The sequence below is a fragment of the Sinocyclocheilus grahami genome, unplaced genomic scaffold (genome assembly GCF_001515645.1).
Source record: "Sinocyclocheilus grahami isolate Dianchi unplaced genomic scaffold, SAMN03320097.WGS_v1.1 scaffold387.1, whole genome shotgun sequence".
Taxonomy (NCBI): Eukaryota; Metazoa; Chordata; class Actinopteri; order Cypriniformes; family Cyprinidae; genus Sinocyclocheilus; species Sinocyclocheilus grahami.
In genome coordinates this window covers 380,793-404,782 of record NW_015505566.1, presented here as the reverse complement: position 1 = coordinate 404,782, position 23,990 = coordinate 380,793, and the positions used below count along the sequence as shown (strand labels likewise).

The 23,990-nt window shown below is 38.4% G+C and overlaps 1 protein-coding gene across 1 annotated transcript in view; it reads left to right on the top strand.

The window, feature by feature from the left end:
- LOC107550079 (potassium voltage-gated channel subfamily G member 2-like) overlaps positions 1-21,893 on the top strand; it is a 45,353-nt gene extending 23,460 nt beyond the window's left edge. The window contains exon 3 of the mRNA XM_016231305.1: positions 20,940-21,893. Coding sequence (XP_016086791.1) covers positions 20,940-21,776 — 837 coding nt within the window. The 3' untranslated portion in view covers positions 21,777-21,893. The remainder of the gene's footprint in view (positions 1-20,939) is intronic.
- The last annotated feature ends 2,097 nt before the right edge of the window (positions 21,894-23,990 follow it).

Here is a 23,990-nt window from a genome sequence, read left to right as displayed (position 1 = left end):
TTCTGACAAATACTGCTACCTATCAGATTATGCTACCAACAAATCGCCAGAACACCAGCAGAACAACAACAATGTGCTACATGATCTTTTCCCCTCATTTTTTCCAATTGGCGGAAATCCGTCGTAGCGACGGAAAACTTTCATCCCTGAGTAGTATTTACATCATACTGCACCACAGTAATATGTTTGTATGTGTAGAAAACAACACCGCACTGTGCCATTTACATACACAGAGACATGGAGAACATGCTGGATTCATATTTGAATAGTATTTTGCGGCTTAATATTTACAGATAGTCCATATTGCGACTCTATTTAAGTGTACTGACCTACTTTTGATTAATTCATCCAAACTTAGACAAATTCCGTGACATTCCGCGTCATACAGTAAATTCCATTTATGACTGGATTCCGCGATTCCATCCGCGTTTTCCGCATCACGGAAATCATAGATAATATTGAGGTGTTTTGCAACTTCAGTGCAACGTTAGTGGATTGGGATCTATTGCAACTTAAGCAACGTCTGCTGCTACCTTACCTTTGAGAGACAACTGATGCGTGATCACTGAAGCAGCTCCAGTTAGCAAGCGCTTTCGGAGTGAGAGTGAATTCCGCTTTGATTGGTCGGACTCGTGACTCCCAACAAATCAGAGGGGCGGTGGGTGGAGACTGCTTTAGGCCACAGAGTGGTGAGTTCTGACAGGCTGCATCAGAGCCAAATAGCGCGTTTCAAAATTAAGTTATTTTATTGGTGAATCAGTTTTGAAAATGACCGATACCGATAATCATAAAAATGCTTAATATCGGCGGCGATAATCGGCCAGGCCGATAATCAATCGACCCCTAGTTAGTTCATGTTGTTAAATAATATTACTTAGTACTTATTTTTATATTGTATCAATGACATCTTAAAATAACTTTTTTTTTTATTTGGTAAAATGTTAGTTTAGGGACCAATTCTCACTATTAACTAGCTGCTTATTTGCATGCATATTACTAGCATATTGGCTGTTTATTAGTACTTATAAAGCACATATTAACGCCTTATTCTGCATGACCATATTTTAGATCCCTTAATCTACACCATACCTAAACTTAACAGCTACCTTACCAACTATTAATAAGCAGTAAATTAGGAGTTTATTCAATTCAATTCAATTCAAGTTTTTTGTATAGCACTTTTCACGATACAAATCATTGCAAAGCAACTTTACAGCAAATTAAGTTTCTACAATATTTAGTGGTAGCTTATCAGTGGTGACTGTCAGTTAATGTACATATGGCAGAAATGTACAGAAAAATAAATTAAAGACGTAATCAAACAGATGATGAACACTATTAACAGCAATTATTATATGATGCAATCAAACTTATAGCAAAATGTGGTAGTTCTGTATGTTGTTTCAGGGTTGGCATCATCTGAGGTCCTCTGAGGGGTTGGCATCATCTCTTCTCAGGTGTTCTGGATCCAGACTGAAGCTTGTGTAAATCCTAGTTACCAAACTAGCTTTTCCGCATCAGAAACAGGTAACATGTTTCGTAACTTGGCAATGTTTCTAAGATTGAAGAATGCTGTTTTTGTAACATCTAATATAACACCCAGATTTTTGACTGTGAAGGAAGTAACAGTACATCCGTCTAGTTTTAAATTGTAATCCAAGAGATTCGGTGTACTGTCTTTTGGTCCAATAAGTAATATCTCTGTCTTATCCGAATTTAATAAGAGAAAATTATTGGTCATCCAATCTTTTACATTTTTAACACTCTCTGTTAGCTTAGATAATTTAGGCTTTAATAAGAGCGTAGTCAAACAGGCGTGGTCAACAACAGCAAACAACGATGACAGTGGCAAGGCAAAAGAGTAATCCAGATAATCAGGCAATGGTTAGGGCAGGCAGCAAAACAATCATAAACAAGAAAACAGTCCAGGGATCAAAACATGAAGGCAAGGAAACAGAGAAACTAGAAACCACGGAAGAGCTATACAACATTCAATCACCAGCGATGACAGAGAGTCCTAATGCATCATTTGTATTATCAACGTGAATGTCAAAATCTCTGACAATTAGCGCTTTATCAACAGTAACCAATAGGTCTGAGAGGAAATCTGCAAATTCTTTTAGGAAATCTGTATACGGCCCTGGTGGTCTATACACAGTAGCCAGAGCAAGAGATACGATAGATTTCTTTTGCATATCTGACAGTGTAACATTAAGCACAAGTATTTTGAATGAGTTAAACCTGTATCCTGTCTTCTGAGTAACATTGAGAATATCACTATATATTGTTGCAACACCGCCGCCACGACCAGTCTGACGGGGCTCATGCTTATAACAGTAGCTTGGTGGAGTAGACTCATTTAGACCAATATAATAATTTGGTTTTAGCCAGGTTTCAGTCAAGCAGAGTAAACTATTATCTAAAACTATTTATAAACTAAAACTATCAAAACTATTATCTGTGATAATTTCATTTACAATAACTGCTTTGGGTGTGAGTGATCTAATGTTTAGGAGCCCAAACTTTAAAAATAGTTTTTGTTCAATTAATTTACATTTTTCTGGTTTAATCACGATCAGATTTTTTCTTGATCCTGCATTAAATTTATATATTGACCTCACTATTCGGGGAACAGACACAGTCTTTATAGATTGGACAGCGCAAGTACTTCTATCATTTAAGCGGGTAGAACACAAGTCATCATGGCAGTTATTTGAGATATGGTGCGTAGCGTCCTGGAGATGTTGTCCGACAGGAGTTCCGCTCCGACTCTGCTGGGGTGCAGGCCATCAGCGCGAAAAAGCCTAGGACGCTCCCAGAAAAGATTCAAATTATTAACAAAGAGCAGTTTCTGTTCTTTACACCTTGACAATAACCATTCGTTTAAAACAAAAAGTCTACTGGTCTTCACCTAAAGTCACCTAAAGTCTTCACTATTTTTTTCATGGGAGCCGCACTGATAAGCCAAAGTCAATCGGAGAGCCACTTTTACCGCAAAGTATCAAAAGTTACATCCAGTCATAAATAGCATGTCTTTTTATCAATCTGTCATATGCAATGCAATGCAATACAAAAGGGGCTACAAAGCGACAGTTGCAAATCATTTTAACGTAGTGTCAGTACAGTTCATCATAAATAGAACGAGGCATCAGTTTACTGATGGGGATCATGTCATATCGCATGGCGCCGCGCCGCATCCAGTGTAGACAACATCACTGGGTTCTATTGTCTTTTGTCGGATCATGCCACTCGCGTCCAGACATGGTGTGAGTTTTATTAATGGGTTATGTTATAGCCCTGCTTGTTTTTAATGTTTTTATGACATATCTGTATTGACTGCATGATCATATCATCGTATTATTTACTGCCATGCGAGCCACAAAGTACAGCTTGGCGAGCCGCACGAGGCTCTTGCGAGCTGCGCAATGAGTAACACTGCGATAGGGGATATATTCACACGCTATAGAAACGAATATGATGATGTATAAAATATATTTTAAGATAAAAAATAGACGATAAAGAATTAACTTGACGGAGCTCAAACTCAAAACACACAGCAGCAACAAACAGGAAGTGACGTTTATTGAGGCAAAAGTCATAGTTGATACTTGTTTATCGACTTGTTAATAGCAATTTGCTGTGAAATATGCACCGATTGGGTCCAGTCGGGTCTGTGTCTTTCTGGCTGGGTTCGGGTCCATCTTTCAAATAATTGACGGTCTGCGTCGGTTCCTGGTAGTATATTTTTGACATTTCTCAGTTCTGCACGCGCCCGGGTCCAACTTTCAAAATAATTGACGGGTCCGGGTCGGTTCAGTGAAGCACATTTACGGGTCTCTTCAGGTCTGGGTACGAATGAGACCAAAAAATTGTGACCTTTTTTGTTTTGATGGAATTTGTATAAGCATTTTAAATCAATTTATAATCTGTAATTCTCTGCTTTGTACACCTTGTTGGATTTATAATTTTTTCCGCTTGTAGCAGTGCATTTTAAGATTGTCTGATCTGCCTTTTCTTTTCTGCTGTTTTTGTAGTATGCTATTGTAATTATATTTGCTATACCTTAAGCTCTAAACACCACAACAGAGAGGTAAGCAAAGTCTGACACACATTCACCCACAGTCAACTTTTCATCTTTGCTTTTTGGTTGGTAACAAAAGGGGCTTGTTTTCAAGTTTAATATTTAACTCATTAAAAATGAATCAGTAGATTCATATTTGCATCAATCTCTGTGATCTTCAATCAAAGTATATTTAATTTGCTAATCAAGCCTAAGACATGTAATAACACCAGTTCAATCATGAAAACTCTCTGAATAGTTTTAGCATGTTGATGGATATAACGTTGTTAGTGTATATGATCTAGATCTGCTATGCATGCTGCTGAGCAAGCATGTAGAATAGAGACTACCACTAGACACTATAAACAGATGCTGTTCTAAGCAATATGTCTAAATAAATACTGTAGCAGATCTAGACAGGTGGAGCTGGAGGAGGTGGAGGGTTTCAAAGGCACTCTGATAATTTGCCATTAAAAAGGACCCTCTTACAGAAAACACTGAGCCAGTCTATTTAAAAGTTCAGCAAGCAATGTCATTGGCTGCAGAGGACAATCAGCTTGTGCCCTGTTGTAAAACATATGACTGCTAGCAGATTGAATTTAAAGGACCTTTCACTCTGTGACATCTAGAGTTTCATGACTGAACTGCATATTTATACGACCAAACATCTGAAACCCCTTGACTGTTAGTGATAATACTAACATCAGATGTAATTCGATTTTAAGGGAAAACCCAACAACCACAACAATACACCTGTGCCCAGGGCCTGTTATAGCATTTTTCAACCTTTCAGAGTTCAGACTAAGGAGTGTTTGTGTACTGGAGCACAGCCCTCCGCATGACATCAATAAAGATGGCAGAGATTAAAGCAGAGAAAGAGAGAGTGAGGTGTCTTCTACAATCAAAGGGCCACACTGAAGAACAGCAGGAGGAATCCAGGGAGCTCTTTATCTTCAAAGAGACAATCAATCACTGTGAGCAATGCATTCTGCTCCAGAACCCCCTCACACACAAACACACACACTGAAACAGACATATGCATATCCATGCGGACACATGGTGTCTTCTACAATCAAAGGGCCACACTGAAGAACAGCAGGAGGAATTCAGGGAGCTCTTTATCTTCAAAGAGACAATCAATCACTGTGAGCAATGCATTCAGAACCCCCTCACACACAAACACACACACTGAAACAGACATATGCATATCCATGCGGACACATGCATATACAGTCACAAGCACTAAGCACTCAAGCATGGGACACACACACACACACACACACACACACACACACACACACACACACACACACACACACACACACTTGTCTCTTATTAACCTGCATGGCCTGACTGAGAGGCATATTGTACAGGGTTGTTTTTAAAATAAGCACTGGATCTGTGTTTACAGGCTGTGGGATTGTGTATTTTTGGAAATGGCCAATGTTCTGCCAGAAGGCCAATATTAATAATCACCTAATGAACACTTCAGTGCGTTTAAAAAACGAAAGAGCATACCCTTGTGAAAAATAACTCTGCTTTATTGTATTCAGTGTGCACATGTAGTGTACTTCATATCAGTATATATTTTAAGAAAAACGATATACTTGCAGATAAAAAAGTGCACTTTATAATATCAAATTCAATGTTTTAGTGCATTTTAAATCATTTTGTCTTAATATTTTTTTGTCATGACACACACACACACACACACACACTTGTCTCTTATTAACCTGTGAGGTCTGACTGAGAGGCAAATTGTACAGAGTTGTTTTTAAAATAAGTGCTGCATCTTTGTGTTTACAGGCCATTGGATTTTTGATGGAATTGGCCACTGTTCTGTGAGTTTAAAAAGCAAAAGAACATACCCTTGTGAAAAAGATGTGTGCTATTTTTGTATTCAGTATACACTTGTAGAATACTTCAAATCTTAACAGTATATATTTTAAGAAAAACTGTACTTATGCAGAAAAAAGTGCACTTTGCAATCATTTCAAATTAAATCCTTCTCCACCACTGATGGAATTTTCCGGCTTTCCAGGTTTTCACTTTTATAGGAGGCACTATTACGCATCTTCGGAAAGAGTACTGAATGTCTGGATCAAACACGCGAAGAAAAAGCAGAAACAAGTGATCGCGTATGTAAGCAAGATGCATATGTAAAATAACACAATCTTTAAACATTAAACAAGATATAAAACAAAACTGACGAACATTACCGAATGAAATGTCGACCAGAAAGTAGTTTAGGACTGGACACGAATTTTCTCAGCTTTTTGTTCAAAATATTGCTTTAATAATGAAACTTGCCCACACTCAAGTGTTGATAAAAAATAATGCATGAAGCTAGAATAAAACAGTTTGATGTTATTTAAAAGCAGAGGCTCCATTCTTTCTTTTGATATATTGTATGTTCAGATATTAATTCAACAAAATATTCTTGGGGCCATGAACATTTTGTGAATATGAGTTTTTTTTAAGATTTAAAAGTTTTGCTTTAAAGTAAAATTTAAAGTGTATTGCTGTACTTAAGAAATACACTTATTTTGATGTGTTGACTAACATACTAAAGCACCTGTAAAGTACTTATAATTTGAAATGTATTGTTATTCAATATAATTACATATAAAGTTAACATATTATAAATGTAGTAAATCGCAACTTGATCATTACAAATGTGTAATTTCAAATGAATTAATACATGAAATATTAATAATAAAATTAATTACAAGTCCTATTTAAGTTGGCTAAGTTGGTCCAAAAGCATTAACATGCCATTAGGTGTCCAAAACCATTACATTCAGTTCACACTTAAGTATATTCTTTGAAAGTATATCATTTCCATATTAAGTAGTGTGGGATTACAAATTTAAGAATCTGTCTTAGATCTGCTGATCCGATGTCCTGACATACCATCACCTGAAAAACTAAGGTGAAATACATTGTATTTAGCATTTATGGTAAAGATGATGACATCAGATGAACGATTTGGTGAAAGTCTGTAGCAAGAGGTTCCTGCCAGTTCCTGTTCTCTTTATTGTAAGTCAAAGGAGCCAGATTACTGACTCTCGCCTTTTGTCTGTAATGGCTCTTGGTGCCTCTGCTCCAGTCTTTGATTTATTGGATTAGGACTGGTGAAATGGGGCAGGTCGCTATACCTGAATACTTCATTTGCATGCTTTGTTTAAGGTTGTCTCCCAGGTGCTTTGTCTCCATTTCTTAGCACTGCCCCCTAAATGTATATAACCTACAATTTATCACTGCCTTAGTTAGACTTTTGATGACAGCAGCACCACACAGCATGTTCTCAATAAAGAATCCTGCTAAAGATACCCACGACTCTCCTGGTCTTCACTTCTGAGTTTCCAGTTGTAGTCTTTTTAAAAGTATGCTAAAGTGTACTTCTCTTTACTACACTAGTACCGGGACCAAAGGTCTTTGAAAGTATCTTTGAAAGATTCGATGCCGTAAACCTTGCAAACCTATGACAAATTCAGCACTGGTCCTTTCTCAGAAGAGCTTACTGTAGCAAGCTTGTAACAAATTGGTGGATAGTTCATTGGCAGAGACTATAGCCTCATATGCTACATTACCTACGCTAATGTCACAATAAGTGTACAAACCCAACTCAAAGCCTGACCAAGCTCTCAATTCATTCATTATACAACAGCAAACAATTACATTATCACACTAGACACATTATCTGTGGCCTCTGAGGAAACCTGCTGTTATCTGTAATGAGTTTGTGATGCACTAAAATGCCTCAATTAGAGAATTAGTTGAGCGACTCGGAGACAGACTGAAGAGAGAAAACACTAGATGGGTCCTGTAAATAGCTTTTCTCGCACAGGAGACAATGATAAATGCCATGTTTTGAAAAAGAATGCCCTTGTGAAAAAGAAGTGCACTTAATTTGTACTAAATGTGCACTTGGAGTGCACTTCAAATCTTTTTTATATTTGGTAACACTTTATTTTAAGGTGTCCTTGTTACACATTACATGTACTTACTATTATAATAACAATTAATTATGCATAATTACATGCAAGTAACCCTAAGCCAAACCCAAATCCTAATCCTAACCATATAGTAAGTGCATGTAGTTAATTAATATTACTCAGTACTTATATGTATAATTACACTGTAACAAGGACACCTTAAAATAAAGTGTAACCATGTATTTTAAAAAAGCGTACTTGCAGATAATATTAATGAAATAAAAGGTCACTTAAGTGACTTAAAGAGAGATACTTTAATGACTGTTTTAACACACTTAAGTACTCTTTTAAAAAGTGCACTTTGTAATAATGTCAAAGTTTTACTTTAAAGTACATTTGAAATCATTATGTTTTCATAATCTTTTGTCATGCTGTAATGAAGTACACTTATTTTGATGTATTGCCTAACATACTAAAGCACATGGAAAGTACTTGATCGTTATTTTAACTATAATGTGCTATTTGATATTACATTTAAAGTGATGCAGTCATTACGATTGATGAAAGTTTCAATAGAAATGACAGTATATTTAGTTTACCATAAATGATTTTCAGTACATTAAGCAGTAACACTTTAGCTATATTTCAAAGACAACAGAATTATGAAATTACATATAAAGATGTACTTAAGCCGATATACAGTGGATACGGAAAGTATTCAGACCCCCTTACATTTTTCACTCTTTGTTATATTGCAGCCATTTGCTAAAATCATTTAAGTTATTTTTTTTCCTCATTAATGTACACACAGCACCCCATATTGACAGAAAAACACAGAATTGTTGACATTTTTGCAGATTTATTAAACAAGAAAAACTGAAATTTCACACGGTCCTAAGTATTCAGACCCTTTGCTCAGTATTTAGTAGAAGCACCCTTTGATCTAATACAGCCATGAGTCTTTTAGGGAAAGGCCGGCCAGCTCTAGGAAGAGTCACAGGTCAGGATTGTCATAAACATTCATTATGCAGTTTGTAGTGATCTTTAAGTACAGCCTAGTGTTATGAATGTTAACGCTGAAACAGTTATTGACAAAAATAACGATTTTGCACTCACATACAGTACACACACACCTTAACATCACGGGCAACTGATCCCATCCATCAGAGCTTAAATGCCCCTCTGAGATCCCGAACAGGCTCTGACAAAGAGAGCAATATCATAGTTGTCAGTCTATTTAGCTTCTAACAGAGCACTTGACCCTGAGTTATGATGTCTGTCTTGGCAGCCGCTGGGACTGAGCGAGAGAAAGGAGGACAGAAAGTCACACAAAACATTTTGTTCTCATGTGATTCTTAATGAATGTTGACAGAAGGACGCAGGTGAAGCAGTCATGCATGAAGAATATTACAAATATTGATAATATGATTAAAGCTAGAAGACATACTGTAATTACTCCTGTCACTCTTCTGTGTAGGGCTTTACAGTTAATATATCAAAGCCGTCGGCAAGTATAGGACAGGCCAATTGTACTGATGGGCTCTGGAACAGTGAAATCCAGCAGAAGCACTCAGATGTGCCCACACACTCAGACAGGAGAGCACTGGAAACATTTGACCCTGACTGAGAGAATGAGAGAAAGCAGGAGACATATGAGAGGACTGTCAAAGATGATTGCCAAATTGTAGCCCAGTTTAGAAGGAGATAAAAAGTGATGATGAACGGCAGGTGTTTCATCCTGAGAACAGTTACACAACCACAACAAAACTGCTTCTACCTGAGCAGATCAGGACAGTCGCATGGGTTTACTGTGAGAACTGTGAGAGTGTGATTCAACATTGAAATTTTGGGGCCAAACACACTAGTAGCACTGTACTGTAAGGGTGGGCAGATTTGATTGGTCTTAGCACTCCTACACTGTAAAAAATCACAGTTGTAAATAATTAAATACAACCCCAAATCCAGAAGCTGGGACATTTTGTGAAATGCCATAAAATAAAGAATATGTTATTTGTTCATTCTCCTTAACCTTTATTTAATTGACTAAAGTACAAAGAAAAAATCCAATGTTTTCACTGGCCAACTTAATTTTATTTTGTAGCTATAAACAAATTTTGATTCTGATGGCTACAACACCCTCCAAAAAATTTGGGACAGAGGCATGTTTACCACTGTATCAAATCACCTTTCCTTTTAATTACACATTTTAATCATCTGGGAATTAAGGATGCTAATTTTTAACATTTTAAAGTTTTGCAAGCAAATTTTTTGCCCAGTCTCACTTGATACAAGACTTCAGCTGCTCAACAGTCCATAGTCGTTATTGTTTGATTCTCATTTTCATGATGGGCCATACATTTTCAATAGGAGACAGATCCGTTTTCCCCATAAACAAGTTGAAATTTGGACTCATCTGACGACAGCACATATTTCTTTTTGACAATCTAAGATGAGCTTGGGCACAGAGAATTTGCTGGTGTCTCTGCCTAGAAATTATGTATAGATTCCTCCAATTTCATATATTAGCACATACATTTAGCTAATAAATATGTTTATGTATTTGTATACATTTTTGAACATATATGTCATTTATAAGTACATCCATCCATCCAAAAAAGTATATATTCATATATATGTATGTATAAAAATATTACATATATAAACATGCAGATATATTGCATTCATTATCGGCAATGAATCGCCTGCGATTATGAACGCAATATTGCGTAGCTTGTCAGTGAACTACGGCTCTGTGTAGTAAATGCCGCTCCATCTGAAAGCACGTGCTGGAGATTTACTAATAATCACAGAACCGGCTTTAATGACGAGATGAGCATGAAAATCGCATTCGATTATTTGCACAGCCCTATGATGTATTAAATGATTTTCAGGGCTCTGTATAGGTCAGGGGTGGCGAACGTCGGTCCTGGCGAGCCGCAGCCCTGCAGAGTTTTGCTTCAACCCTAATCAAACACACCTGAACAAGCTAATCAAGGTCTGAACGGTTATTAGGAAGCTACAGGCAGGTGAGTTTTAATTAGGGTTAGAGCTGAACTCTGCAGGGCTGCAGCTCTCCAGGACCGGAGTTCGCCACCGCTGGTATAGGTCATTACACAAAAACATCTGCAACGTTTTCATTGGAAAGATAGTTTACATGGTTATAAAAATAACCTAAGAATAACCATTAGGGAATGTTCTGTATAAATAATTTTTTGGTTATTGAAAAAAAAAACACTTAAAAAAACACAACTTTCTGGGAGCGTTATTTTATGGTTGCAAAATAATAACCTAAAAATACCCATTAGGGATAGTGCTTTATATGTTGTTTTTAGGTTATTTTAAAAACAACCACCCTGCAACGTTCTGGCAATGTTATTTTATGGCTCTCAAAAAAAACAAAAAAACAAGCCGGAACCAAAAACTAACGTTAGGGGAACGTTCTATGTTCGCTGGGAGAATCTTGTATATCCTGATGTTACCTTTTTTTTTTTTAATTCTTGGAAAAACTTGATTTTGGTTGGATGACCACTTTTATTTAGGTGGAGTAACAAGCGAGGCATCCCTTGTGAAAAGAAGTGTGCTTGTAGTGCACATGAATACCGACTTTCAGCAGCACACACTGACAATCTAGCTGACAGAGTTCAATTTATGCCAAAAGTCTTTATTCATAAATTAAAAGCAAAGGCTGTGCACATATTCACTTGATTTTTTTGGAAATGAAATTCAAAGAAGCTGTTAGCAGGCAGCGCTTTGAATTCTGAAGTTGACAGGCTTCAGAAAGCGTGGAGAATGCGAGAGGCTTGTATGATTGTTTCTGCTGCATCTCACTGCGAATAACAGTAATTAAAACACTGCGGGGCCAAGCTTTTACATCCACTAAAATATAATAGCTTCCTCTCACTAAAACTGCATTTGATTAGTTGTTACTGCTTTACTTTGCCACACGTGTAGATGGGACTGGGGCAGTCTGTCAAACTTTTACTCCTGTTTACTCTGATACTGAAGCCTTATTTGATCACATTTGTGTAGCTGCATGAACCAATAGCGCTTCAACCCGCCAAGTCATCTCTGAGTGACATTTCATCAGAATTCTCTCCTTCAGCAATCAAGATCATCTCCTCGCTGACTCTGCAAGCAAGAAGCTGAAAAGAAGAAAGTTGCTCAGCCTCCTGCTCGCTGCTGTGAGAAGAGGCCACCAGCAGAGGAAGAAGCTCGACACCTTCCCCTGCGGCCATCCGGCTTTAAAATAGCACATTTTCGGAGTAAATTTCCACTGTGACGTTGCTGCAAATGTCACACCACAAGTGTGACTCGTGGAAACCCCTGCACGATGCAGATGGGCATGGTGAGTACGCACTCATGCCTGTCTGTGCGTCGCCCATCATGGACAGCGAGCTGATCTGTGTTCTAACCAAGGCTGTGGAGGATCTCGGCCTGGCTTGATAGGCTCCGGAAGAGCCCACCCACGGCCTCAAACAATCCTCCAGGAAGCAGCCCACCCCGTTCCTTCCAGCAGTTCACGAGGAACTTACCAGGATGTGGCACACCTCCTACTTTGCGCGTGTTAATCCCTCCACTTCTGCCACTCACCATTGTTGACGGTGCTGAAGAATGAGGTTACAGCAAGTTCCCCATCTGGAAGAGGCAGACGCTGTGCATCTGTGCCCTCCATTGACCCTGGGGTTAAAAGCCCATGCAGCGCATCCATGCAGGCGATCGGCAAGGCCATGGCCAACTTGGTGGTGCTGGAGCACAACCTTTGGCTGAATATAACCGAGATTAGGGATGTTGACAAGGTTGCCTTCCCAGACTCGCCAGTCTCTCCCAAAGGACTGTTTGGCCCTGCCGTTGATGGGTTTGCCTCCCCATTCAGCGTGTGCAAAAATAAACTACTGCTGTGATAGCGGACCCACATACTCAAAAGAGCATTTCTCCTCATTACCACGAATGTGACTCAGAAAACTCAGACTACTTGTCATCCGGCTTCAGGCTTGGAAAGCTATCCCTGATGTGTCAAGTTGGGTTCTAAACATCATAGAACAAAGTTATTCGCTTCAGTTCGCTCACAGGCCGCCTCACTTCAGAGGTATTATTCAAACATTGGTACGGGACAGTGATGCTCACGTTCTCCGGTTCGATGTGTAAACATTGCTTGCAAAGGGAGCCATAGAAACAGTGCCTCTAGCAAACAGGGAGGTGGGTTTTTACAGCCGCTACTTCTTCGTTCCCAAGAAATATGGCGGGCTCAGGCCCATTCTCAATTTCAGGCATCTGAATTGCTCGCTCATGAGACGGCCGTTCAAACATGCTTACTTTGAAACAGATCCTTGAGCAAGTATTCCCCAGGGGCTAGTTTATATCGGTGGATCTGAAAGACACTTACTTTCACATCCAGATAGCTCCCCATCACAGACCATTCTTGAGATTTGTGTTCGAGGGAGTGGCCTATCAGTATACAGTCCTGCCATTTGGACTGTCTCTGGCCCCACGCACTTTTACACAGTGTGTAGACGTGGCTCTCTCCCCTCTGAGACAAATGGGATTCTGCATCTTGAATTGCCTCGACAATTGGCTGGTTTTAACCAGATCAGAACGGGAACTGCTGCTTAGCCACCTGCAGCGGCTAGCCAGCAATGGATTATGCTGGAATGCGCCCTGATAATTCAGCAGCTAGCGGTGTCTTTCAAGTTGGGAACTTCATGTCCTCTCAGGGCTTTCCAGAGGATGCAAGGACTCATGTCGGCTGCTTCCTCTGTGATTCCTTTAGGGCTTTTCAAAATGCGGCCCCTTCAGTATTGGCTAAAAGCCGGCCTTAAAGGGGCACCATGTCCTGGTCTGTTCAGACAACATGATGATGGTAGCCTTTATAAATTGCCAAGGCAGTCTCAGGTCACGCTCCCTCTACAAGTTGGCTTGTTGCCTCCTTTTATTGGCACAGAACAAACTCCTCTTGCTGAGAGGAGAATGGAGACTACATCCCCAAAAGGTTCAAATGATCTGGTCTGTCTTCGGGAGGGCAGAAGTGGGCCTCTTCACCTCAGAAAACAACTTTCACTGTCCAATTTATTTTTCGAAGCAGTGAGATGCCCTGGCCCACGATTGGCTCAGTGCTCACCTGTATGATTCCCCCCCCGGTTGCCCTGCTTCCTCAGGCCATCAGACTTGTGGTCCCTGTCGCTTGTCCTCCTTCTGGCTTTAGATTTGGTCAAGCGAGTGGGTGACCTGCATGCACTATCAGTCAGTGCTTCATGTCTTGAGTTTGAGCCTAACGACTGTAGTGTCGTCCTCAAGCCTTACATAACCTTGGTTCCCTGAGATAAGGGAACGAACGTTGCGTAGGCTGCCATGCTTTAAGGCTGCACTCAAGTTGACAACTGTCGCTTCAGTCAAGATTCTGAGGAAATGGCACTCAGGGCCAACTTATATACAGTGGGTACGGAAAGTATTCAGACCCCCTTAAAGTTTTCACTTTTTGTTATATTGCAGCCATTTGCTAAAATCATTTAAGTTAATTTTTTTTCCTCATTAATGAGGCTCCACCCTTTTTGGCGGGTTGAAGCGTCATTGGTTCATGCAGCTACACGAACGTGATCAAATCAGGCTTCAGTATCAGAGTAAACAGGAGTTTCCCCATAGCATGAGTAACGCAACGCTCCTTCATTTATCTCAGGGAACCGAGGTTACATAAGTAACCGGAGCGTTTTTGTAAAGACACATATCTTAAAATCTTGACAATAAAAAAGCCCAGCGAGACGTTTTAGTTTATTTAAAATGTGGGCATGTTGTCACATATGGGGCAAAATGTTGCAGTGGAAACCATTTGTTTGAATATGAAAACTAATGGATAAAGAAAGGGGGAGGAGAGTTAAAAGAGGGAGGGAGAAGTAAATTGTTCAAATCAAATCAAATCAAAAATATTTTTGTTAATTTATTACAATACCCAGATACTTCTTTATCACACCATTAACAGAAAAATTTTAATAACAATAATAATAATCCTTGGTTATTTCCTTTGTATAAATTATTTTGTCATGTTTTCATATTGTGTTTTGTTCAACAACGTACCCCTCCCTATCTGATATTAAAAAAACAAACATTTAAATTGTTTTTTTATTATTAAAAAAAAGAAAGAAAATTACAGAGTTCAGCCATTCAAAGAAATTGATCCTCATTGTAAAGTTGAATGTTGCCTAAATGTGTGACGTTGTTTTGTTTTGTTTCGTTTGTTTACCCATCAGCTATATAGCAAAAATATTATCTTTATGATATTATGATATATATTTATTTGTTTTTTGTTGTATTTTGTAATTGTTTTTATGTTCTTATTATTGTCTTTGTGTGTCTTTTGAATTATTAGATTGTCGATGATTTGCCAATTGTGGCACCACTTGTCAGTGTTTATTGGATGCACAGTTGGTGGTCCTTTTAAAACGCCTTTTCCGCTATCCAGAAGTGAGCTGAGGTGACCATGCACTCCACGTCAGCCGGCAGACCAAAGATTCTTGCTAGCATTTGTTAATGCTGTTTTATACTTAATGTGTGGTTAGTGTAGGAGAGACATGCCCTTTTGTTTAAATCTGTTCTCTCTGTTTTTGTCAAGAGTAGTTAGGTAAGGTTCTTTGTATTTTTATTGTATTTATTTATTTTGTTAGGTTAATTATATTGATTTATTTTCTAGACTGATTTTGTTTGTTGTTTTGGGCCTTGGGTCTTTCTGAAGCTCAGTACCACTTAGGGACTGTTTCTCCTCATCTCTTAAATACATTTAAACTTTCAATTTATGGTGTTTTCTTTGGTTTAATTTTTGGTCTGACCATGTCTTGACCATGCCATTGTAGTCACATTTCTCAGTAGGTTGATTTTGTTATAAACCTATTCAAGAACACTAAATGTAGAGTTATGCTGGTGCCTGGTTGTGAAACTAATTATGATGCAGTTGATGCTTTATACTGTTTTATACTGTATGGGGAGAGTGACAGGTAAGGTGAAGTGAATCTCATGCTCAGTGAAGTGAATTAACTGAACATATGATAAGTAATACTGATGAAATGCATTACAGGTCTCTTTGTGTGTGTTTGTTGAGGAAAGTGCTGGCTCAGCGCAGGTGATCAATCATGGTGAATGATGCACAGCTCATCCTGCTGCATGATGAAGACATCAGATCAGGGCGCTGTAATTGTCTGCTTTTAATTTGATCAGTGTTACTGAGAAAAAGAGGAAAAAGAAGCCCTCGTCTAAAAAGCTTCCCATCAAAGCAAAACGATAAAACCACAACATAAGAGCATTTCAGAGAATTGACCTAATGGACTATAAATGCATTACCTCTATCACACGCACACGCACACGCACACACACACACACACACAAGCCTTATCATTAGCCTGTATCAAGGTAGTGGTTAATATTACATTATATTATTATATTATAGAATGAAAACTAAATAATATTATCATGATCTATAACTAAAACCATAAAAAACATTTTCATTATTTGAAACAAAATAAACATGAAATGAAATTAAAAAAAATAAATTAAAAAAAAAAAAACTCAAACTTATTTTATTTCAACTAGTTGCAAATGCAACATTTCTCATTTTTGTTCAGCTTAACTTAAAGCGCTAAAATCACTAAACTAGCTAAAACTAATAAATAAAAATATATAGACTATTTTTTTAAAGAACAAAAACTAATAAAAATAACAAACTACACAACTTTAAACTTAAAGCAACAAAAACAGAATAATTTAAATTAATTAAAAATATTAACAAAAACTATAATAGTATAACACCATATCCCACTTATTTTACCGCTGCTTACTAACAAACTAACTTCAACTTTTTATTTTATTTAAGTTAGTTGCCAAGGCAACATTTTTTGTTTAGTTAACGAAGTACTAAAATTACTAACACTAAATAGACTAAAACTAATAAATAAAAATTAATAAAACTATATAGACAAATTAAAAAACAAAGTTACTAAAATATTAACAAAAACTATAATAGTAAATCAGTGATAACACTACATACTGCTTGTTTTTCTGCTTCAAACTAACTAACTAACTGAATGAACGGATGGATGTATGGACATGAAATATTGATTTAAGTTGAAATTATTTGGTTATATTAGAGGAAAGAGCACAGAGTGCTACAAGAGCCATGAAACTAGCACTATGTTGAAAACTGATTGCCTGGGGCAACTGACAATGATACAGTTTAACATGAATATATTTGACAGTTGACCAGAATCAAGTATTCCAGCGAGTTTAACTGAACTCTACAGATAAATAAAAAAAACACAACTATTACATCTTTGAACAGTGCGCACTGTAAAATGCATTTCACAGCTTGTGAAGAAAAATGGGAAATATCAGAAACACACACATTGGATTACTGTTTCCACATGACTCTGTTTTAACTCTGAAAAGTTAAAAAGAACAGCATTTATTTTAAATATAATTTTGTAACAATATACACTACCGTTCAAAAGCTTGAGGTCACTATTTATTTTTTATTTTTGAAATAAATTCGTTTTTTATTCAGCAAGGATTTGTTAAATTGATCAAAAGTGATAGTAAAGAATTATATTGTTAGAAAAATCTCTATTTTGAATGCTGTTCTTTTAAACTTTTTTATTTATCAATGAACCCCAAAAAAGAATCACAAAAAAAAGCAACAGCTTATTCAGCAAGGATTTGTTAAATTGATCAAAAGTGATAGTAAAGAATTATATTGTTAGAAAAATCTCTATTTTGAATGCTGTTCTTTTAAACTTTTTATTTATCAATGAACCCCAAAAAAGAATCACAAAAAAAAGCAACAGCTTTTTCCAATATTGATAATAAATCAGCATATTATACTGATTTCTGAAGATCATGTGACACCGAAGACTGGAGTAATGATGCTGAAAACACAGCTTTGCATCAGAGCAATATAAGTATATTAAAATAGAAAAACATTCTTTTAAATTGTAATAATATTTCACAATATTACACCTTTTCTATATTTTTATATAGAAGCAGAGCAGAAGAGACATTCATTAAGCTGCATAATTATCAAAATTTGTAATATAATAAAGTCCTTTCACATCACCATTTCACCAGCCTACACGTCACATAATAGGCCTGTAGGGGCACTTGGGCTTCATTAGCTATGAATTTGACTAGTTTCGTAAAATAGTAAACGGTGTATCAATATTCACTTTCACTGTGTGGAAAAAAGCAACATGAACATTCTGCTTAGTATCTGCATATGAACTTTAACTTGGGAACACCACAAATAACAACTAAAACATTCTCTTCATCAACTCTTTTCATTATTAGGAAATAATCACATTGAATTATACCTATAAATATTAATGTAGTTCATTAACTGCTTGCAAAAAACTGATTATTTCAGGGGAAGCTGGGGATCATGCAGGGCTTGTATAGAAAATGAAATCTTTTATAAATTAGACATTTTTCTAACTGCCTGTCAGATCCGTGACGGGAAGAACTGATTTGTCTGGATGAAGCTTATTAATACATTTCAATCAAGGCTTCAGAGTGGATTGATTATTTTTTCCCCAGAGTAGTTTGTAATTAAACATGACCTGAAGGATTGTACAAGGCTGTCCCCTCAGGAACAGCGTTATGCGTCAAACAGCTCAAGGATGACGTAAAGGTCCGCTGTGGAATTCTTGCAGAAATGCCTCTCTGATCCACTAATCAGGTTGCAGTATCTGTGTCAGTAATAACGTATTAATGAGTTATTAGGATTTTCCCCCGTTTTTCAGTCCTGCTGCATAGAAGCATGTGTGCCACCACTGCTCTTTGCTGAGGGGGTGTTAAGTGTATTGTGTTGTGTGCTTTACACATACTGTAGCACTGAAGCCAGACTGATCTAAATTGTGTCTGGCATTTGGGCAAACTTTAGAGTTAAAGGCTGTCTTCTCTAAGGCCTTCTATTCATGCTAGATTTCTATGTGTGTATGTATTGTTGCCTCATGCACAGTCTGAGAATTAAAAGTAATTTAGGGTTGCCTTAAGTTTCTTTTTGTCCTGACACTGGTGGGTGGCCAGTTCTGGGCACATTCGCTGTTGTTCCATTCTCACATACAGAGTTCTGGCATGAGACTCTAGATGGCGCAGTCCGATAGGTCTAACTCAATCTGACCTAACGACATCATTATCACATGGCACAGCTGATTGGTTTTCTCCTGTATCGGTAGCCAATGAGCTCGATGCTCAACATTCAAATATATGACTAGTGCTTGCTGTAGCAGTTGCAGCTTGCTTCAGAAACCCTCCACCTTCCCCAGCTCCACCTGTATAGATCGGCTATGAGGTCATTCATGAATGCTATATAGGGATTATTTCATGTATGTTATATTTGCAGCAGCAATATTTCTTACATGCTCACAGCAGCATGTTGTGGATGTATTGGCAGTAGCAAGTCTTGGTACTTGCTCTGCCGCAGCAGCAGCGTAGCAGATCTATTCCGCCAAGACCAAATACATTAACATTGTCATGTACATTACCCTCCAAGAGTTGTCATGACAGAAATTTAGTGATGACCTTCACTGTTCTTCAGAGTATATTCAATGTGTTAAAAATGTTATTAAATCTGTCTGGTCTCCAAGAACCTTGTCTTCAGCATTCATGAAATTTTTTTGTCTTTATGATTACGAATTACTCAGAAAGTACAGTTTCCCAGAAACAAGTGTATTTATCTGAAATCAAGCTGCAGACTTCAAGTGGATGCTAGTCAAGTAATTATGGTAAAAGTCACTCAAGTTATACAATAGCTTTTGAATTCTCTAATTTTTAAAATGAAAGAGTCTAGGATTCAATCGTTATTGCAGTGATCAATATATTTCTGAAATGTTGTATGTTTTGCAATTCTTTTAACCCTAAGCAAGTGCAGAGCTTTTCATTTCTTAAACAACTATGTCGGAAGACGAACCCATGTACATATTCCAGGATGACAATTTCACGATTCATTGGACCTAAATTGTGAAATAGTGGTTCAGTGAGCATGAGGAATAATTTTCATGTAGGAATTGGCCACCACAGAGTGCTGAGCTTAACCCTACTGAAAGTCTTTGGGATGTGCTGGAGTCGACATTGTCAGTACAAGATCTCAACCAAAAATAAATGCAGCTTTTGATGGAAATAAATGTTGTGACATTGGATAAAGGTGTCGAAACAATGCCACAATGAATGCATAATGTTATTGAGGCTATTACAGTGTGCAACTTTTTTTATGGACAGGCAGTGTAAAGTCGACTCCAGCACATCCCAAAGTCTTTCAATGGGGTTAATGTCAGGACTCTGTTGTGGCTAATCTTTCACAAATTGAGCCTGATGAATCTTGGCATTGTCATCTTGGAATATGGACATGGATACGTCTTCCAACATTGTTTTTGAGAAAAAAAAGCTACACATTGCATCAGTTAGGGTTAAAAGAATTGTTGCCAAACAAACAAACAACATGACCGAAACATATTAATTGCTGCAATAATGATTAAATCCTAAAATCTTTATATTTGCTTATTTAAATCGATATTTGCTTATTTAAATCGAGACAGAGCCTTTTTTTGGCCAGGCATGTGTACGTTGCCTCATTAAATTTTGATTAAACCACTGGAGTCACATGGATTACTTTTGCAATGCCTTTATGACCTTTTTTGTGCTTGAAAGTTTTGATTATTTAGACTTTCGACATAGGGGCAGAAATCCATCAGGTTTTATTAATATGTCTGTGCTCTGAAAATGATGAAAATCTTCTGGGTTTTGAAACAGTAAGTATTTAATAACAGAACGTTAATTTTTAGCCATTTAGCCATTTAAACGGATGTTAGAATAGACTAAGAGGGTGGAAACTAAAAGCGAGGACACAGGAAAATATTATAAATTGATCATCAATTAAAACCCTGAGCTCAACTAACCTATGTTTTCTTTCGCAGGGTGAGTGCTCCCAGAGGTGCTACAACATATTTGTGCTGGAAACAGTGTGTGTGGGCTGGTTCTCCCTGGAGTTCCTGCTCCGTTTCATCCAGACGCAGAGCAAGTGCATGTTCTTGCGCACACCCCTCAACATCATTGACGTGGTGGCCATCCTGCCCTATTACATCACTTTGATAGTGGACTCGGTGTCCGTGAGCGACCGTCCTGCCGGCTCAGGAAACAACTACCTTGAGAAGGTGGGATTGGTTCTGCGAGTTCTTCGAGCATTGCGGATCTTCTACGTGATGCGTTTAGCACGTCACTCTTTGGGGCTGCAGACACTTGGCTTGACCGTACGTCGCTGCACTCGAGAGTTCGGACTGCTCCTGCTGTTCCTGTGTGTGGCCATGGCACTGTTCTCTCCGCTGGTCTTCCTGGCGGAGAGCGAGATGGGCGCCAAGCAGGAGTTCACCAGCATCCCTGGGAGCTACTGGTGGGCCGTCATTTCAATGACGACGGTTGGATATGGTGACATGGTTCCACGCAGCATTCCAGGCCAGGTGGTGGCGCTCAGCAGCATCCTGAGTGGAATCCTGCTCATGGCATTCCCAGTCACATCCATATTTCACACTTTTTCACGGTCCTACCTGGAGCTTAAAGAGGAACAGTGTCGGGCCACACGGCACAAGCCCGATTCACAAGACAGCACCAAGTCCCAAAACAGTGAGGATTCACAGGACACTGACAGTTCAATACATAGAATCACAGAGACCACCGCAGTCAGTGCGCATCACCGCAGATCTGTGGCTGTGGCAAGTCAAGGAGCTTCACAGGTCAGGAGATCACTAAAGTCATAATGCAAACAGCTGACTGTAATCCTACAACCATGTACAAAGATGAGCTACAGGTGAGCGGCCATAAATAGTACCTGTATAATCAGGTGTCTTAACAATAATAGTCATTGTTAGGACATTAAAATGGACAGGTCTGTATGTCCAAAGCACAATTATTGAAAGTGTTTGTTCACCATAAAATGAATGTTCTGTGATTTACTAACCCTTATGTTGTTCCGAATGCGTATGACTTTCTTCTTCCATGGAACACAAATGGAAATGTTTAGCAGAATGCTAATTGTTTCCATATAAAGAAAGTGAATGGAGTCTGGATCTATAAACTCCAAAAACATTTTTAAAAAGTCGTCCGTATGACTCATAGTATTATATTCAAAGCTTCCCAAGGCCATAAGGTAACTTTGTGTAAGAAAATGATGCAAAATGTAAGTTATTTGCTTATTCTTCCCCTCATACAGCATATTGTACTACACCGCTCCAAGTGAGATTCGAGCCAGCGTCAATCGAGGTTTGGAGAGTGAGATATACCTGCACAGCTATCTAACACCTGGCCTCCATTACACTTACTGCCTAAACCTCACTCCGATCTGTGTCACGGCACCAATGTAACTAGTCCTACTTGCACAGTTCAAAGAAGAATTCGAACCAGTGTTAACTGGCATGGGTGGTGGGCATGCTAACAAGGATGCTAAAACCAGCAAACCTTAACACACCACTTGAGGCCAGGGCTGTGAGGTTGATCTGCACAACTATCTAACAGCTTGCCTCAATACACTGTCAAAACTCTCCCATTCGGGTCACGACACCAATGTAACTGGTCCTATTGCGCCACTGACAAAGAGAGGTGGCACTAACAAAGATGCAAAAACCAGCAACCCTTAACATGCTTCTTGAGGCCAGGAGAGTGAGGTTAACCTGCATAGCTCTTACTAGCTGGCCCCTGTTACACTCACTCGCTAAACTTCACTCTCATTCGGGTCATGGCACCAATGTAACAGTATGGTAGGCGGGTGCTTTAACAAGGACACTATGAAAATATCTTGAGGCCAGGGGAGTGAGGTTTACCTGTGCAGGTCTTACTAGCTTTACAGGCACCGCACTGAGAGGGATTCAGAGGAGAGCACACTAACAAGGCCCTTAACGCAGTGGTTTTCAAACCCTGGGTCGCGACCCTTGGGTCTTTATAAAAAAAAAAAATGGGTCGCCAGGATCATTTAAGGAAAATGTATGTATGTAACAAAGTTCAAGTCCCAGGGAAGAAGGAGGCGGGAACCAGCAAACTTACCTTTAATAACTAAATAAACATAAACAACAAAACTAAAGTTAGCGGCAGCTGCCTCACGGCAGAATCCAATGTGTATTTGTGTTTGCGCTCTCTTTTTGCAGCATTGAATATTGTAGCCAATCACAGACATATTACCAGTGGTGGACAGTAACGGAGTGGACAGCGGTGTCTGATTCAAGAACAAACTGATTCACCTTTTAAATCGGTTCACAAATCGCACAAAACGATTCATTGACGAATTAGAATGAACCGACTGCAGCTGTTCTCGAGTCGACAACTCACTGATTCAAATGAACCGTTTAGTGCGAGTCTCCAGTGAACTGAATTCACAAGTAAGAACCGCGCGCGCGACTGATGCTGCTAAAAGTAGCTTACTAATGTCACAGTTGTTTGTGAACTAAATCTGCTGTAAAGGGTGATCTATTTAAGCCCACTGAAATGCTTGAATGCAGACACATCAATATCGGTGTCTCTATTTTAGGTTAAAAACCCCCCGAAACATTAAAATAACACAGATTAAATAAAATAACTCATGCACGTTCATATTCCCCGCTGCCGTAAAGTTAACAGTTTTATTAAAATGCTACATATTTAGCCCTATGCGACGTCTGTTTTTATATTATCAACAGTATACATTTTTATATTGTTTGGATTAACTAGCCGAGTAGACAGATATGAATATTTATTCATAACCATACTGAAAATAAGTAAATATTGTTAGCTGATGCTAACTGTCTAGCTAACAAGCTTGCTGGTGCTAAGTTGAGGTAATTTTTAGATATAAAGTCCAAATATTTTTATTCAACCACCTAGATAGATTACATCTGAGGGGAAAAGAAAGGATGTGATGTTCACAACATGGTAACTACAGTAATTATCAAAGTGGGAAGCGATGCCCTCTGGGGGCATTTGGCCAGGGGTGTTTTTACACCACA